Raw genomic sequence first — 17,460 nt, 5'->3', positions numbered from 1 at the left:
CTGTAAAAGATACCTAACGGGAATGGGATGTTCGGCTCATTATGGAAAAGAGTCCTGCAAGGATTAAGGTAATGAACTGATAAGGGAACGAGAATCCAAGATATCCTGATTTTCCTATACTAGGTAGGAAACCTAGGGCAATATGGATACTTGGGCAGCAAGCATCCATGAATCTATAAATATAAGGTAAACCTAGAGGTGAAAGGTACACAATACATTGCATTCATATGTGACTTCCTATTGATATTTAGGGTTTATTATCAGTACGAGATACTAACAAAGGCAGCGGAGGGCCTTTGCCATGAGAGGCAAAGGTTCACTCCTTGTCTATTTTGCAGATCAGGGGTTCCGACGACGAATTAGGGTTCCGATCAAGAGGCACGAGGAGCCGTTACAATCTAGTGCTAATCAAAGTATTACTTGATTTGTCCACCTACACCGTGTGAAACATTCCTTTGGGATTTTTTTTAGGAGTTTTTGGTGTCTGTTTCTTTCCAAAGTGCAAGTAGTGTTTAAATTTCAATCTAGTTGTTGTTTCAGGTGGAATTTGTGTATGTTCCGAGTGTTCAAGAAATTTGGGTGATTTTTTAGTGCGGGTGGGTGGATGTGTTGTTAAATGTTACACATAATCGAGTTTTGTTACTTTGACTCCTCTTAACATTCCGTTTTGAATGATAGTTTAGTAGTTTAGTCCGCGCCTAGGTCCATGTGTTTTCAGACTCTTCTTTTTCTTTTTCTCCCTTCATTTTTCTGTTATCATCGGGTTGCCGTGCCTACATGAGTAGAAATTGTTGAAAGTCTTGGTAGAAATTGAACTTCAGAATAGTAACTCCATGGGTACATAATTTTCAGCAAATCGAGTCAATTCCAATCGGGGTGGGTAGTGCCGTAAGCACGGGCAAACACTATGCCTCCTGTGATCGCTTACACTAAGGTATTTCAACCAAAGCCTGAGTTCTCTGTAACTTTTTTCGATAGCTTATTTTTTTCTCGCGGTCCGAACTAATTTTTTTTAACTCTTTATATGGTTAGTTTATAGCATTTGATAACTATTAGTGATTGAAGTTACATTGAGGTTTTTGATTTCTGGGTTTTAATATGTTTTTTCATTTCTGCAAATGGATTTAATGTATGTGGTGGGAGATTCATAGTAGTGCTATTTTAACTTTTTTATTTGGTTTTTACTGAGATTCCATAAGCAAATTGATAGTTCTTTGTATCTCGCTTAAAAGTTTAGTTGGGGATGTGCCGTAAGTAAGTACGGGTAATTCTCTTTCGTGCCACTAAGAAGAGGATCACATACTACACACTAATGAATTGATTTAGTGTTTGAGTCATTAGCTAGCAAGTGCCATAGGCACGGGCAATTCCAACCGGGGTGCGTAGCGCCGTAGGTACAGATAAGCACCAGTATATATGAAGCACTAAATTTTCAAACCATAGCAACAACAACTACAATATCAAGCTATTGGATAATCTGTATATGCACTTCTCCGATGCAATAGATCTGGAGACGTCCTAACAGTTTGACTGCATAACCAAACACTTCTTCTAAAGTAAAATTAACAAGGGTAAATGCTCCAGTACCAAGATTAAAATTGGCCAAAGCGAAATCATGAGCTACTTTAGTTTAAGAAATAACTCAATCGAACGGCTGCCCCCTGCGCTAGAACTGGAGATACATTCCTCTAAATCCTTATCACAATTTATTAAAATCAACTCATCATCCTCATCTTTGTACTCGATTTTGTAAGTTCCAGCCTCGAACGACAGCCTCTCTTTCACTTGTTGTTCCAGCTCTACCTTTCGCCATGGATAAGACAACCGAAACATTATGGTTCCTTCTTCACACCTTACCTTTACCTTCACACTATATGTATCGCTAGTAGCCGAGACTTGATTAGAAGACAGCAGCGTATCAGGATTCAATTGTTGGATTTGCTCTTGATCTACAACCGCGGGAGAGCTGTTGAGGCGAGATTGACCGATAAGTTCTTGTTCCTTGCGTGGTGGCCATCTGTAGATATCATACTCCCGACAGACTCGCTTAAGCGTAGATTTGCTAACTGCAAAAAATAGGAATCGAGAAGCTCAAAATTCTTCTATGTGAGTAACTCCAACCTACATCTCGATTTTGCACACTTCAATATTTTAAGTCTTATTTCAAAAAGTACATTCAGATCGTGTAACTATTCACGCACTTTAAGTTGAACCACAAATTCCAAGTCCATCTGAAGTCTCTACCTTTTAAAGATCCAATACTTTCTTTGCAAAAATCAATTCCCTTGTTGAATATTTATGAGATATTGATATCATTTTCAAAGTAATTAGTACACTAGATCCAAAAAGAAAGTAATTACTATACTGCTTTAATGTTACCTATTCTTTTTGATACATACTTCTGCAGTTCGAAAAAAATGAAAAAAGCCGTTCAAATTAAAGTTATAAACATTTCTCACTTAAAAGTCGTGAACATGGCACGTCTTAGTTTGGTTTTGTACTAAACTAAGAACCGAACCAAGTCGTGAGGATTTAATGTTTCAAGAACCAAACTTATTCATGAAAACGATGAACTAGACCAATCCAAACCATTTGAGCCGGTCCTAGTTTTGAACGACATTTACCTTTAAGTTTAGATATCATAAGTATTGAGTCATTTATACCACTTACAAATCGCATTAGATGCTTGACACAAACCCCTTTTTTAAAATGAGATCAATTAAAAGCCACCAAAAATTACTAAAATTCAGATACATCCTCTACGAATTGAGCATATTTTTAGTTACTAATGTATCCATTTTTGAGTTGAGTCTTCAAATATGGAAACTTAAATTGAGGTCTCCACTTTGATACTGCCATACAGAGAGCATGGTTGAAGCAAGACAGATTCTGAAATGTTTTTTTGCTTGTTTTTGAGAGAAAAATCTATCTAGTTGGAAACAACAAGCAAGATACTACCAGCAAGATTGAGATTTTCATTTGTTGAAGAATTATATTTATGCATACCTTCGAGATGCTTCGCAGCATCTATAAGGCGCATTCCCTTAGTTTGTAAGATATCTTCCTTTGGAATTGCAATTCTAACTCCATCAGTTCTGTTGTTACCTCTCTCTCCTCCTGGGGTATTTACCTTCCTTTTCCCTTTTTTCCCCAAACACCCAGAATTCAATTGGGCCTCTTCCATTACAGCCTCCCATGTTCCCTCAACCCCCACTCCAATTGCTTCAGCTTCATTGTTGCCAAAACCCGCACCAGGGTTCTCTTGTTGAGCTGTAGGCAAAAACTGCAGTAGTGGAATTTCCTTTTCAACAACACTATTTGTGTCAACTGTAGCCGTCAAGGCTTGATTAGATGGCACAGTACGAGAAGTCAACTGTGGGATTCCCTCTTGATCGACAACCACGGGAGTTTCTTTGGGAAAAGATTGCCGGATAAGTTTGTGTTCATTGCGAGGTGGCCATCTGAGGATTCCATACTCCCGACAAGAACTCTTCAATTTAGAAATGCTAACTGCAATAACGAAGAATTGAAAAACTCAATATTTTTTCTACTAAAACAACTCCAACCCACATTTTTAATTTCAAGAGCCACAAAAAATATGTTTGAGTAAAAAGGAATTGCATTCATAGAATATCACCACATTCACATTGACTACACAACAACAATTCTCAATTCTTATGTACGTAGGGTATGCATGCACTACTTCTTCTTCTTATGTGTGTCTCCAAATATAACATCAATAACTGAGGTCTTTGATCTCCCATACAGAGCATGATAGAAACTAAAAGGGTTCATAGTATTTAGTCGGAGAAAACTATGATTGAGAAAGTTTATGATACTATGTAAATTGACAGCAATTATATTCCTCTGAGTTGTGTTAATTGAAATAGGATTTCACTTAATTAAAAAGCTTGCTCTTATAGTTTTGAATGCGAGAGAGTACTTCTAGAGTCCTATGAACTTACCACATAATATATAGGAACCTAAATGTAAATGCGTATCTATAATTTTAAATTTTTTTGGAAAAAAGATTATTTGTTGATTAATGTAAAACTATAGGGTGTAAAGCAATTGAACTTAGAAATCACAAATGACTCTATTAAAGAATAATTCCTAAAGTTGCCACTACACGTGATGAATGTTTTGGGGTTTTTTTCCCGTTTAATGAGAACAAATTATATTATTTAGATGATGAATGCTTGAAGACATATCATGTGAAGCAAGAAAATATTTTGAAATAAGAAGGGACTTCGTTAATTTCATTATGCTAACATAAGTAATACTTTTACTGGTAAACAAGAAGAGTGATAGTTAAATGATGCTTTTAAAATCTCATAATGTTTGTGTTTTTGGAGAATAGTGATATTTAACTGATGCTTTTGAAACCTTGTATTGCTATATTTGTTTGTAAAAGTTCATAAAGAGCCATGACTATGATCATGAGTTCTATTCTTCAAAATAGTCTCCCTGCTTGCGCAGGTGTTATCAACATTTTTTCCTAATCCTACGCATGTAGGAGTTTGGAGCACTTTGTACGCCTTTCTAAATTTAACCGATCTGGTTGTGAAAAAAAACACGAACAAAATTAAGGTTTTTATTTATTGGAGGAGTGTATATATGTGTACCTTTGAGATGATTTGCAGCAGCTTTAAGACACATTCCCTTAGTTTGTAAGATATTATCCAAAGGAATTGCAATTCTAACTCCATTTGCTTTCTTCTTTCTTCTCTCTCCCCTGGGTTCTTTTCCCTTGTTTTCCTTTTTTTCCAAACCCCCGGAATTAAAATGGCCCTGGTCTGCCATTGCACATTCCCTTGTTCCCTCACTGCCAATTCCATCATCTTGGTTCTCTTCTTGTGCCGTCGGTGGCAACTGCAGCGATTCTGATCCGTTTTCAGTCATGAAAGGTCGAGGGTAATCGAAAAGATCCTTCCCTCCCCTCCACCTTTTTACAGATTCAGCGGCTAAGGGGGCGCCCTCGACGGTTCTGAAGGTGCCGAGGTTGAGCCAATTCCACCCGTAACGAATATCGGCCACCCATTGGCCGCGGTGTCCCAGCCACAATTTTATGGAGAGCTTGTCCGTAAATATTACAACCGATGGTTCTGGAGTCGTAGACAAGGCCTGACCTAGGCTGTGTTCCACCCCGTTGACCTTGGAAACTCCCCCTCCTGAGATCACATCCAACCCATCGCCCATGTACCCAATTACACTATGATCCACTCTCGCGTAGTCTACGGCCAGCTGGTCAACGATGTCCTCCTGTTGGTGTTCCAACTCGTTGAACTCAAACGGCAAATCTTCATATACGTCCTCGAAGTCCAACGCATTCAGCGCACCGAGTTCCAACCCGTTGATCACATTCAGCGCACCGCCTTCCAACCCGTTGATCACATTCAGCGCACCGCCCCTGTCCTCAATTAGGTAATCCACAAACAACGCAAAGTGTACGACGATCAGGTCAACGACGTTCTCGTGCTGTTGATTTTGGAAATCATGCGAAAAAGTAAGTCTAGTCCGTACACATAAAGTACTAGAAGTGGATGGGGATGGTGGGGGCGGCGACGCCGGCAAATACAAAGGAAAAGACGGTGCCGACGGAGGGAAATATGTGGGGCCCCACACAGCGAAATATGTGGGCGACGGAGGAAAATCCGGGAAATTTGCGGGCCCCCACGGAGGGGAATATGTGGTCGGCGGAGGCGGAGAGGAATACGAGCAGTTCAACTCCTCGAAGGAGGATTCTTCAGTAGGCTCGTCCGATTCCAATTCTCCACTCTCCCTAAGCACAACCATTGGCACAGTTACCAAATTCAACCAATAGAAAAACACGGGTTTGAGACAATATTTTGCGCCAACAATCAAAGGCAGAAACAAGAAGATTGAACTGAAATTGGTTGCGAACCCAAGTGAAAAATAAAGCGGAACAAGAGAACCCAGATCCTAATTTGGTGAGAAAAAACACGAGCGAATTCTTGGAATCAGGGTTTTACAAAAAGAAACTGAACAGGACACAAAAAGCAATTGAATTTAGAAGGATCCATCCTAAACCTCTGAGATCTAAGATCGATGTATGGATGGAGAGAAAGATGATAGAACGAGAGAGAGAGAGAGAGGACAAGAAAGCGAGGGGGCTTCGATGAGGAGAAGAGAGAATCCAAGTGATAATTGTTCATCCTGCAAGTCCTACACCCCTTTTTATTGATGGAGAGATTTGGTGAGGAAAGAAAAGAAATGCAACGTCTCCGAGTATTCACACTACTACTTCAGTACTTTCAAAAGAAGGTGGGATGAAGTTTCCTACCATTGTTTATTCCTGAAAACACCTTGGATGGAGTCAGAATTTTCCATTTCACAATTGGTTTTGTCTTCTTGACCCCTTTTGATCCCAAAAGATTCAAGAAGACGCAACAGTCACAGCAAATAGTACACGTCGCACATGAGCATAACGATACTTTTACTTTTCGTACTCCATTAACCATGACGTCCCTCGTTGGATTGAAAAACTCTTTTTTTTTAGCATTCTTGTTTTTTATATTTTTTACTTTAAAATTACTTTTAACTCTTTATTTTTAATAGTAAATATATGAAATAAAATTTTTTTCTTACTATTTATCAAAAATTACTTTAACTCTAATCTTTACTATTTATAATAATAACTTTAACCTATTTTTACTATTTATTGCATATTTATTTATGACTAAAAAAAGAATGAGTTAAAAGTAATTTTTGGAAGTAAAAGTAGTAAAAAAAAGAAAAGGTTACAAAGAGGAGGTTAAAAGAACTTTTGAATTTCTGAAATTGTGGCTAAGGCTTTGGCGGTTGGTTGTGGGGTTAATTGGTGGTGTGGAGTCGATTCTAATAAGAAAAAAAGAGAGAGAGAGCCGGGGGGTGGGGGGAAGGTAAAATTTAAAAATAAAAAATAGGGTTAAAGTAATTTTCGATAAATAATAAGAAAAAAAAGAACTTAATTGCATATTTATTTACCAATAAAAAAAGAAAGAGTTAAAAGTAATTTTTGAATGTAAAAAGTAAAAAAAATAAAAAGTTAACACCTTCCGTTAGTTTCATCCGTTAAAAATTGACGGAATTGGATGGCAGGGGTTTAATTGCTAACGGAATGCTAAGTTTAGGTGTTTTTTTGTTAATAGTGAAAGTCCAGGTATTTTTTTGCAAGTTGTCAGAAAGTTCATGGGCTTTTTTGAAATTTTGCCCTTATTCTTACCCCTGTCTATAAGAGGCAGGATAATAAGTACAAAGTACATTAATATTCGAGAAAGATATATTAATATTTGAAAAATTATATTAGCATCTGTAGATATGTATTGATATTTGAATTTATTTATAGTTATTGACATATTAGCATCCGCCTAGTGGGCGGAAGTTAGGCTCAAAGACATTGATTTGTTTGGTAAAAATTTTAAGAAAGTGTTGTGGGATTGTAAATGGAGAGATAGAGAGAAGAGAAGTAATTTGAATGAAAACTCTATTGATAGAGGGGTATTTCTTGAAACCTCAGACTGACTATGTTTTCACAACTATTGCCTCCCTCAGCATGGTTTTTTGATAATTTCCTCTTTATCTCTCAATTTCTCTCCATTTATTACTTTCAAATTTTGAAGAGGGGTAACAAAGAACAGTGAGTTTTGAGGTAAAGTGACTTTTGAAAAATCGAAAACAAAAGGATTCACACCATTGTTATTCACCTTGGACTCCTATTTCAGAATTGATTTTGTCTTCTCGAACCCTTTTGATCCCAAAAGATTCAAAAAGACACAACAGTCAGAGAAAATGGTACATGTGACACACGACCATAATAATACTTTTACTTTTATATTATTCCCCATCAACCATCATGTCCCTCCTTTCAAGAAAAATAAGAACGACCTCTTTTTAAGAAGCGTTTTGGGACAGTAAATGGAGAGATATGTAGAAAGAAGGGCAAATTTCACTGACCTCCCCTGATGTTTCTGACACGAACAGAAACCTCCCATAAGGTTTCTGAAATAACATTGTCCTCCCCTGCTTTACCTGAAAATACCAACGGACCCCCCTCTCCGTTAATTGGATGTTAGAAAACGGATGGAAAAGATTATTTCTCTCTCCACCCACTACTAAAACTAAACTAAACTCCCAACCAAATAAAACCATGTCATTGTACTATAATTTTTACACTACCTATACTATCCTCACCAAACTCTTTACCCCTCTTATTTATAAAATATAAAATACAAACATCACTACACTTTGTACCCGTTTCACTTTGAAATTTTGTCCTTATTTAAAAAGATTCACATTTGTTAATCTTCTATCAAATTTTTGTGAATTATTAGTTCGTCTCGATAAGAGGAATTGAAAAAGTAAAAAATTAAGATTTTTTCTAAATATTTTGAGAAATTCAATATTTTGGGTAAAAATAATAATTTTGTACTATTTTAATTCCTCTTGTTGAGATAAGCCAATAATCCACAAAAATTTAACGCAAAACTTGCAAATACGAAAAAATTCAAATATGAACAAAAATCAAAAAGCCTAAAAATCCTACAAACAAACCCCGTAAAAATCAAAAAGCCTAAAAATCCCACCAACAAGCCCGTACCCTCCATTGCCAATAGTTTGTTTTTTGGTTTTTACGGGATTTGTTTGTGAAATTTTTAGGCTTTTTAGTTTTTGTTCATATTAAAATTTTTTTCATGCGGACTTGTTTGTGGGATTTTTAGGCTTTTTTATTTTTGTCCATATTTGAATTTTTTTTGTATTTACTAGTTTTGTGTTAATTTTTGTGGATCATTGGTTTGTCTCAACGAGAGGAATCAAAAGAATATAAAATTATTACTTTTATCCAAAATATTGAATTTCTCAAAATATTTGGTAAAAGTTTTAATTTTTTACTTTTTCAATTCCTCTTATCGAGATGAACGAATAATTCAAAAAAGTTTGATAGAAAATTAGCAAATGTGAAACCTTTTAAATAAAGACAAAATCTCAAAGTGAAACGGGTACAAAGTGTATTGATTTTTGTATTTTATATTTTATAAATAAGAGGGGTAAAGAGTTTGGTGAGGGTAGTATAGCTATTGTAAAAAATATAGTACAATGACATCGGTTTTGTTTGGTTGGGAGTTTAGTTTAGTTTTAGTAGTGGGTGGAGAGAGAAATAATCTTTTCCATTCGTTTTCTAACGTCCAATTAACGGAGAGGGGGTCCCTTGGTATTTTCAGGTAAAGGAGGGGACGACAGTGTTATTTCAAAAACCTCAGGGGAGGTTTCTGTTCATGTCAGAAACCTTAGGGAAGGTCAGTGAAATTTGCCCTAGAAAGAAAGACATAGTAATAATTTGAAAGAAAGCTTATTGAAAACTCTATGGACACAGAGGGGTATTCCTTGTAAACCCATCTGATCGACTTTGTTTTCACTTGGGGTTCCTAGAACATCGCCTCTCTCTTAGTATGGTTTTTGATAAATTTTTCTTTATCTCTCCATTTTTCTCCACTTATTATTTTAAAAATTCTAAAGAGTGATACTCCCTCCGTCCCTTTTTTTATGTCCAATATTTTATTTTGGGCTATCCCTTAATAAGTGTCCATTTTGTAAAGTTAGGGGGGTAAAAGTTGGTGTATTGTCTATTTTGTCCCTAAAAGTAGATTTTATTTTGAAAAGTTAGTGAGTAAAAGTGTAATGATGATGGGTAAGTAGGGAAAGTGGAGGAAAAAGTTGATATGAAATGTGTAATGATGATGTTTTTTTAATAAGTTGGAGTTACGAAGCAGGACATTTAAAAATGAACGGAGGGAGTAACAAATAACACTAATGCTAACTTTTGCGGTAAAATGACTTTTGAAAAAATGAAAACAAGAGAAGTCATATCAAAATTCTTTTTCCTGTTTGGTTTAGAGTGAATACGGACATATTATTAAATCACTTTAGAAATGTGTCTTTTTTTTAATGCGCTTTCTTGCACAATATAATGTAGTTATGCGCGTGCTACTACTACCTAAGATGCATTTATTGGTTGAATATTTCTTTTGGTTAAACTTATTTTTTTTATTGAAGTGTACATATTTATTATTTGGATTTCTAAATTACATGTCCATTGTAACCACACAAAGTTTACATTTTGAAGAAGAATAATCAAATTCAGTTTAAGGAAAGCCACACCATCTTAAAAGATAGTTATGATGAGTATGTTACAACATGATTGATAAATTGGATACCACAATGCTAACAATGCGCAACTAAACAATTAAACACTTGTACATAGTACAATCACATGATGTATGGCGTTCAAATATTTGATTTTCCTAATATAAGTGTGTTCCTAAGACATGTCAAACGGGATTGGGTGATCGATATCATTTTTGACATAAATGATGTTCTAGAAAAGTTTTAAAAAACAAGTAATTTTGAATTTCAAATTACTCCCTCCGTCCCCATTTAATTGTCCTCTTTGAGAGTTTGTGCCACTTTTCAATTGATTAAATCTTGTAATTTATAATATTTTACGTGATTTTGAAAACAATGCATTATAGTTTTAATCGAGATCTATCAAACAATATCTATATTGAATATAAAATTTATTACCGATTTAAAAATATAACTAATTTTTTATTAGGTTAGAATAGAACGAAGGACTATTAATTAAATTGAGACGAAAGGAGTAATAAATTCGAAAAACTTGATAACCACATGTTCGGCTCTGAAGTGGCTCAAGAACTGAGCGGGCGTGCCAGGACTTGTCGCGTCCAATGTAAAGGACTGAGTGTCCCTTTTCTGACTTCTCAACCGTGACAGCGATAGTGCTACAACCTAAGGGTTGGATTGTAGTGAAGGTCCGTGGTCCTTCCTCTATGAGCGAGGACTTAATAATTTCCTAACCGTGTAAGAAAAGAAGTAACAATGTAAGAATAACTTTATTATATCGTAATAATAAAGTTGGGAGTATAATAGAGATAGGAATAACTTTGTTATGTCGTAATAACAAAATTGGGGTACAAGAGAGATAGAAATGAGGGAGAAATGAGATAATTGCTTCGCTAGGAAGGCTTTGGTTTTAAGCGTTGAGTTTGATTGGTGTATAAACCCTTTTTTCTTCTTGAGTTCTAGTATTTATAGGCCAAGAGTCTTCGATTTTTCAGCATGCAACGGCCTTGTTGTCCTCCTCTTGTGGCGCCATGTGTCTCTTGTAACTTCTACTTCTTGGGATAATAGGTAGTTATTGGAAGTTATAAAAGATCATGGGCAAATATTGTACTGGTCCAGATCTGAGTCAAATTTCCCGCCTTCACCACGAGCTGACATGTGTCTCGAGTTGGCTCCAAATGTTGCCAAGTGTCTGAAATAACTACCCACTAACATATTTAGTGGGATCATAGATAGTTATTGGAGGTAAATAACAATTACACATGTGTCTACTTGATCATGGGCAGTTAATGGGATAATGGGCCTATTTCTCCTCCTTCTTTTGTGGGCACCTGATGAGTAATAGGCCATTTGACTTGGTCAAATGGCCATGTGTCGAAAACTTCCACTGATTTCTCTTGATTTCCGTCAGATTCTTACCAAGACATGGTAATGGGCCTTTTAAACAATAAAAAGCCTAATTTGCATGCTCCATTGGGCTTTAAATAATCATAATCCATAATTAAATAACTCGAACCCATGGCCGGCTTGGACTGCAATTAACTGGGCCCGCCAACATTGTTTTGGCCCAGTTCATTTGGCCCCAATAACTCTTCATTTCACGGCCCAATTTAATTAAAAGATAATTAAATAGCCATCCAACGCTTGCCTTGGATTGGGTGCCAAAAACGGATGTAAACACCACACCTAGTAATTTTCGTGATGAAGCGAGAAAGCAAGCGGTTTCGATGAGGAGACCAGAGAATCCACTTGGTAATTTCTTATTCATCAAGCTCTAGAACTTTTTGACCAAGGGTTACACCACTTTAGACTAACTACGGAGAACTACTTTTCAAAGAGTGAAGTGGGGGGAGGTGGTTCCTGCCCATTTTGTTCTTGATGAAAAATAACCTTCTTTGACTTCAATTCTTAAGAGACGATTGATTTGGCCTTGTGAACTTCGCCAAAGGATCAAAACATTCAAAATGACACAGCCCTCGGAGCAAATGAGACACAATGGCAGTGACAGTAATTCGCAAGCGCACGAATGGTACCAAAGTATAGTTTGGTGAGAGTGAGATTGAACCTATAGAAACTTGAAATTTTTTATAGAAGAATAAACCTGAATTGATTGAAACCCTAAACTAGTTAATAAAGGTTGTGAATTGTTTTATGGAACTAAAATTGAAGCAAACAACAAAAATAAGTAAACAGTGAACTAAGCTATCAAAGACCAAGGAAATTCAAGTTTTGCTTTTTAATCAAAGGAGAAACACTAAGGTTTAGGAATCCACACCCATTAACCTAGTATCATTATATATTCATGATCACTGACGTTTCTCAAAATTTCTTCATGATAATCTAAAAGTTAATTATGTTACCATAGAAAATATCATCGTAAAAGTTAATTTAAAAGTACTAGAGGCCGGGGCACACGCAATGCTTGTACAACTTGAATTTTGTCAAAATTTGTACAATAGCTTCCCGTTTTATGTATGATCGAATTTTCACAAATTTTGACAAAATTTAACTTGCACACACATCGCATGTGCCCAGCCTCTAGTCAAAATATAAAAGTTAATAGAAACATACCTCAATTTATACAGATGAATTCCGTCTATTTACAACATTGTGCCGTCAAATTGTTTGTGTACAATAATTTACGTAACTGCAAGACAACTTAGAAAGTTCAAACTGTTAAAAACGCAAGTTCACTCCCTGTCAAAAAAAAGTTTAGAAGTAAAGAGAGGCCCAAAATGCATCAAATCCAACATATCCCATTTGTTTCATTTCTGATGGAGAAGGTTTAAAAAAGAGCTAGACCTCATAATAGTGCCCCAAACAGCCCAATCAAGTTGGCTATAAAAATCAATTCCAATTTGATAAAGCAGAGAGAGCGAGAGAGATTCTACTTTTTTTTGGTTGAAGCCTATATATCCTTGAAACAATCCATGAGAATGAGGAGGTTTTTCTTTTTTGGTTTTCTGGGGTGCTAGCAATAGCAGAGATGGGAAGAAAATTGTTAATGTATGCGGACGTGGAAAAGTTACTGAACGTGGAGTGAATTGTTTGTGGCTTAAACACAGTACCAGTTATTTAACTGCCTAAAGCATTTGGCATAGTTAACCTTGTGACTAAGGATTTTCACTTTGTTCAAGACTTAATAAGCCAGATTTTTAAGGGTTATATATGAGAAAGGAAAATAAATGACAGAGCTTTAAAAAAGGGAGACACCAAAGTGGCGCTCTCTCTTTATATATTAGAATAGATAGATAATGTATGTTTCTCTCTGCTCACAAGTATAAAACCAAATCGGAGAAGATTGAGCGTGGGCACTTAGTTTTTTTAGAGGGAAAAGGTTGGAGCAGTTACTGAAGAAAGCAACCAGGAGTGTTTTTACAATTTTACCCCACACAGTTATTACGTGGAAAGCTCCAAAGAAGGTTATTATCATTTTTCTTTTGCGGTTAAAAGTGGAAAACACTTTTGTGACAGAACTTCAAAAACAGGTCACACCAAAAGCTTCTTCCTTTTTACATATTAAAAGATAGATATATAGACGTCCCTCCTAGACGAAAAATAAAAACTGCCTCAAAGACATTGAGGCCTCGTTCAAGAAATCCAAATTGGTACTCCCTCCGTCCCTTTTTTAGAGTTTAGTATTTCATTTTGTGCTATTCCTTAATAAATGTCCATTTTATAAAATTAGTGGGTAAAAGTTGGTGAATTTTCCATTTTGCCCCTAAAAGTAGATTTTATTTTGAAAAGTTAGTAAGTAAAAATGTAATGATGATGCTTCCATAGAGGGTAAGGAGGGAAAATAGAGGTAAAAGTTGATGTAAAATGTGTGATGATGATGCCTTTTTAATAAGTTAGAATTACGAAGCAAGACACTTAAAAATAGACGAAGGGAGTAATTTTTTAAGAAGACAATTTCAAGCTCAAAAATTATGTGTTTACAGAAATAATTTTTCTAGCAATATAGATCTTGTTTGAACGGTGCAAAAAAATTATCGAAAAATTATTTTTTATTTACATTATTTATGAGTTTGAAAATGTGAAATAAGTTACTTATTTTTTAAGAAGAGATTTCTGGAACGAGGCCTTAGGGTTTGTTTGGTAAAAGTTTTAAGAAATTGTTCTGTGATAGTAAATGGAGGGATAGAGAGAAAGATGTAGTAATTTGAAACGAAACCCTAAAACTCTTTGTAGGTTGTATATTCGGTTAGTCTTTTCTTTTCTTTTTTTCAAGCTGTTTTTCCTAAAAAAAATTGAAATGAAACTTATTGAAAACACTTGACAAAGAGGGGTATTTCTTGGGGATCTAGGGATGCTACCATACATCCTCTGCCAAATGGGCAAAACGGCACCGTTTGGACAATGCAAAGGGGGCTTGCTGTGTTGACTTTAATTCCTTGTTTGTTTCATGATCTGGCATTCATGGTTAGAGATGCTCTTAGATGTTAAACCATTTAATAAGGTTGTCAATATTAATCCATCGTCCGATCAATGGCATATAAGAACATGAAACTCTCAGTTCGGTTTGGACAAATTTGGTCTAATTTTTCCAATCAAGTCCCTCCAGTACGTACACGAAGTTCCTTTTCCTAGGTGGATTTCACCTGTTCCATCGTTTTTTGGTCGATTATCAAATCGACTTCCCAGACTTTTGATGTTTTTTTCCTCTGTGTCCGGTGTCCCGTGATTCTTGTTGTGTAATGTTGGAAAGAAATTTCAGTGCCGAGTGGGTATCACGTGGTGTCTGCTCGCGCATTCGAGCCGTCCATTGCGTGCTTGAATGGCTCAAATTTGGAGAGAAAAAAATGGAAGAAAAAATGTTGGGATGAGAGGAGATAGAGAATTTCAAACCGAATCGTTCAAAAGTGTATTGAATGACTCGAATGTACCAAACGAGTACAACATGAGATATATCCGCTCGACACTAAAAACTCTCACGTAATGTCAATATGTTGTGGACTGTGCGGGGGTAGACGTGGGTTTTGCTAGACGGGTTTGTACTGATGGAGACAGGATGATGAGGACGTCCGTGGAGCAGACGTGGGTTTTGCTAGACGCGTTTATACTGATGGAGAATGGAGAGGAGACAATGACGACGTCCGTGGAGTGTTTTTGGGTGCTTGTCTGGGGTGTTCGGATAAATAAGTCAAAGTGGCTTATTTTTTGTTCTTATTCAAATTTTTTTTGTATTACCTGACTTATTGTCATTTTTTTGGGGATTATTGTATCCTCACGACAGGAGAAATTTAAAAAGTAAAAAATTTTGACCGAAATCCAATTTTTTTGAATGAAGACGAAAAAATTAACTTATTGATTATTTTCGTCTTTATTAAAAAAAAAATTTCGGTCAAAATTTTTTACTTTTTAGATTCCTCTTGTCGTGAGGATGCAATAATCCCCAAAAAATTAACAATAAGCCAAATGATACGAAAAAAATTTGAATAAGGACAAAAAATAAGCCACTTTGGCTTATTTGTCCGAACAAATTTGTCTAACCTGTTGAATAGTTTTTTTTTATTTTAAAAAATGCTCTCTGTTTTTAATCATTATTTTTTACTCATTATCCATATCTTCAATCATTATTTTTATTTCTTTCTCTACATTTTTTCACTCATTACCCCTATTTTCAATCATTATTCTTAGGGTTAATTTTAGAAATAGTCCCTCTAGTTTGCATGCAATCTCAAATTCGTCCCTCTAGTATTAATTGTGTCATTTTTAACCATGTAGTTTATATTTTGTCTTAATTTGGTCCCTCTCACTGACGGTGTTATTAGAACTAACGGAACTCTAGGGCAAAATTGACATTTCACTCTTAGAGGGACGAAATTGAAACAAAATGCAAACTAGAGGGACTGTTTTAAAAATTTTACATTTTATTTTTGATTTTGCAAAGACAAACTCATACCTAATATCTTTCTCACCTTAATTATTTTTCTCTGATTGAATAATCAAAATATATTTGGGGAAATAAAAAATATTATTTTAGAATATAATACAGATAATATTATGAAATTTGAAAAGAATACCTTAGTTAAATAACTTTGCATTGGGTTTTTTCTTTCAATGGATTTATCTTGATTTTTACAATCCCATTATGTTCTTTTTTATGCTATTAGAAAAAAGAAAAATGTTTCGCAAAAAAATGTTTCATCGCAACTTTTTCCTTATTCACCAAAAAAAAAAAAAAATCTTTATTTTCGCTATTAGAAAGAAAGAAAAATGTTTCATATAGAGATTAACAAAGTATTTCATAATTTTTTTTTTTTTGGTAATCACATAGAAAAGAACATATATAACGGGATTGTAAAAATTAAGATAAATCCATTGGAAAAAAATCGATGCAAAGATATTTAACTAAGGGATGCTTATCGAATTTCATAATATTATCTGTAATATATTTGAAAATAAATTTTTTAATTTCCTCAATACACTTTGATTATTCAATCAGAGAAAGATTTTAGGTGTGAGTTTGTCGTTGCAAAATAATAAAAAAATGTATTTTCTAAAATAGTCCCTCTTGTTTGTATTTTGTCTCAATTTCGTCCCTCTAAGAGCGAAATGTCAAATTTACCCACGAGTTCCGTTAGTTTTAATAACGCCGTCAGTTAGAGGGACCAAATTGAGACAAAATATAAACTATAAGATCAAAAATGACACAATTAATACTATAGGGATGAAATTGAGATTGCATGAAAACTAGAGGGACTATTTCTAAAATTAACCCTTATTCTTATAAAAAATTTCTCAAAAACTTATCTAAATACAGCATGGGCTTCTTGGAGAGAGAGGAAGCTGCCCCGTTTGGCTAAATAAACCAACTAGCTTATTTTTTTGTTCTTATTCAATTTTTTTTCGTATTTGTTAGTTTTTCGTCATTTTTTTGGGGATTATTGCATTGTTATGACAAGAAGAATCTAAACAGTAAAAAATTACGATCGAAACTTAATTTTTTTAATAAAGACAAAAATAAGTCAATAAGTTAATTTTTTTGTCTTTATTCAAAAAAAATTAAATTTCGATCATGATTTTTTATTTTTTAAATTTCTCCTATGATGACGATGCAATAATCTCCAAAATTTTAACAAAAAAATAACAAATAAAAAAAATTTTGAATAAGAAAAAAAAAGAAAAAAAGACTATTTAGCCGAACGGGGTGCGTTGAATTATTGGAGAGAGAGTGAGTTTGATGGAGACTTGTCTGTGACGTCTGTCCCACCTTTAAATACCTCCCTCTCTATCTAGCATAGGAAGCTATAATTCTACAAGACGAAAGTAGCACGCAGTAGTACCCAAGAAACCCAAAACGCGTTCTCTCTCCAA

The 17,460-nt window shown here is 35.0% G+C and overlaps 1 protein-coding gene across 1 annotated transcript; it reads right to left on the bottom strand.

Annotated features, from left to right (window-relative positions):
* Window positions 1-1,395: 1,395 nt before the first annotated feature.
* Window positions 1,396-6,351, bottom strand: LOC131304098 (protein NLP2-like). The gene is made up of 3 exons (XM_058331242.1): window positions 4,626-6,351; window positions 3,007-3,510; window positions 1,396-2,066 (listed from the first exon to the last, which is right to left on the bottom strand). The coding sequence occupies exons 1-3, from the start codon at window positions 5,794-5,796 to the stop codon at window positions 1,621-1,623; spliced, it is 2,121 nt and encodes a 706-aa protein (XP_058187225.1). The 5' UTR covers window positions 5,797-6,351; the 3' UTR covers window positions 1,396-1,620.
* Between the last annotated feature and the right edge of the window lie 11,109 nt (window positions 6,352-17,460).

The sequence above is a fragment of the Rhododendron vialii genome, chromosome 1a, assembly GCF_030253575.1.
Source record: "Rhododendron vialii isolate Sample 1 chromosome 1a, ASM3025357v1".
NCBI classification, from domain to species: domain Eukaryota; kingdom Viridiplantae; phylum Streptophyta; class Magnoliopsida; order Ericales; family Ericaceae; genus Rhododendron; species Rhododendron vialii.
Note: the sequence above shows the minus strand (reverse complement) of the source record. Positions and strands in the feature narration are given on the sequence as shown.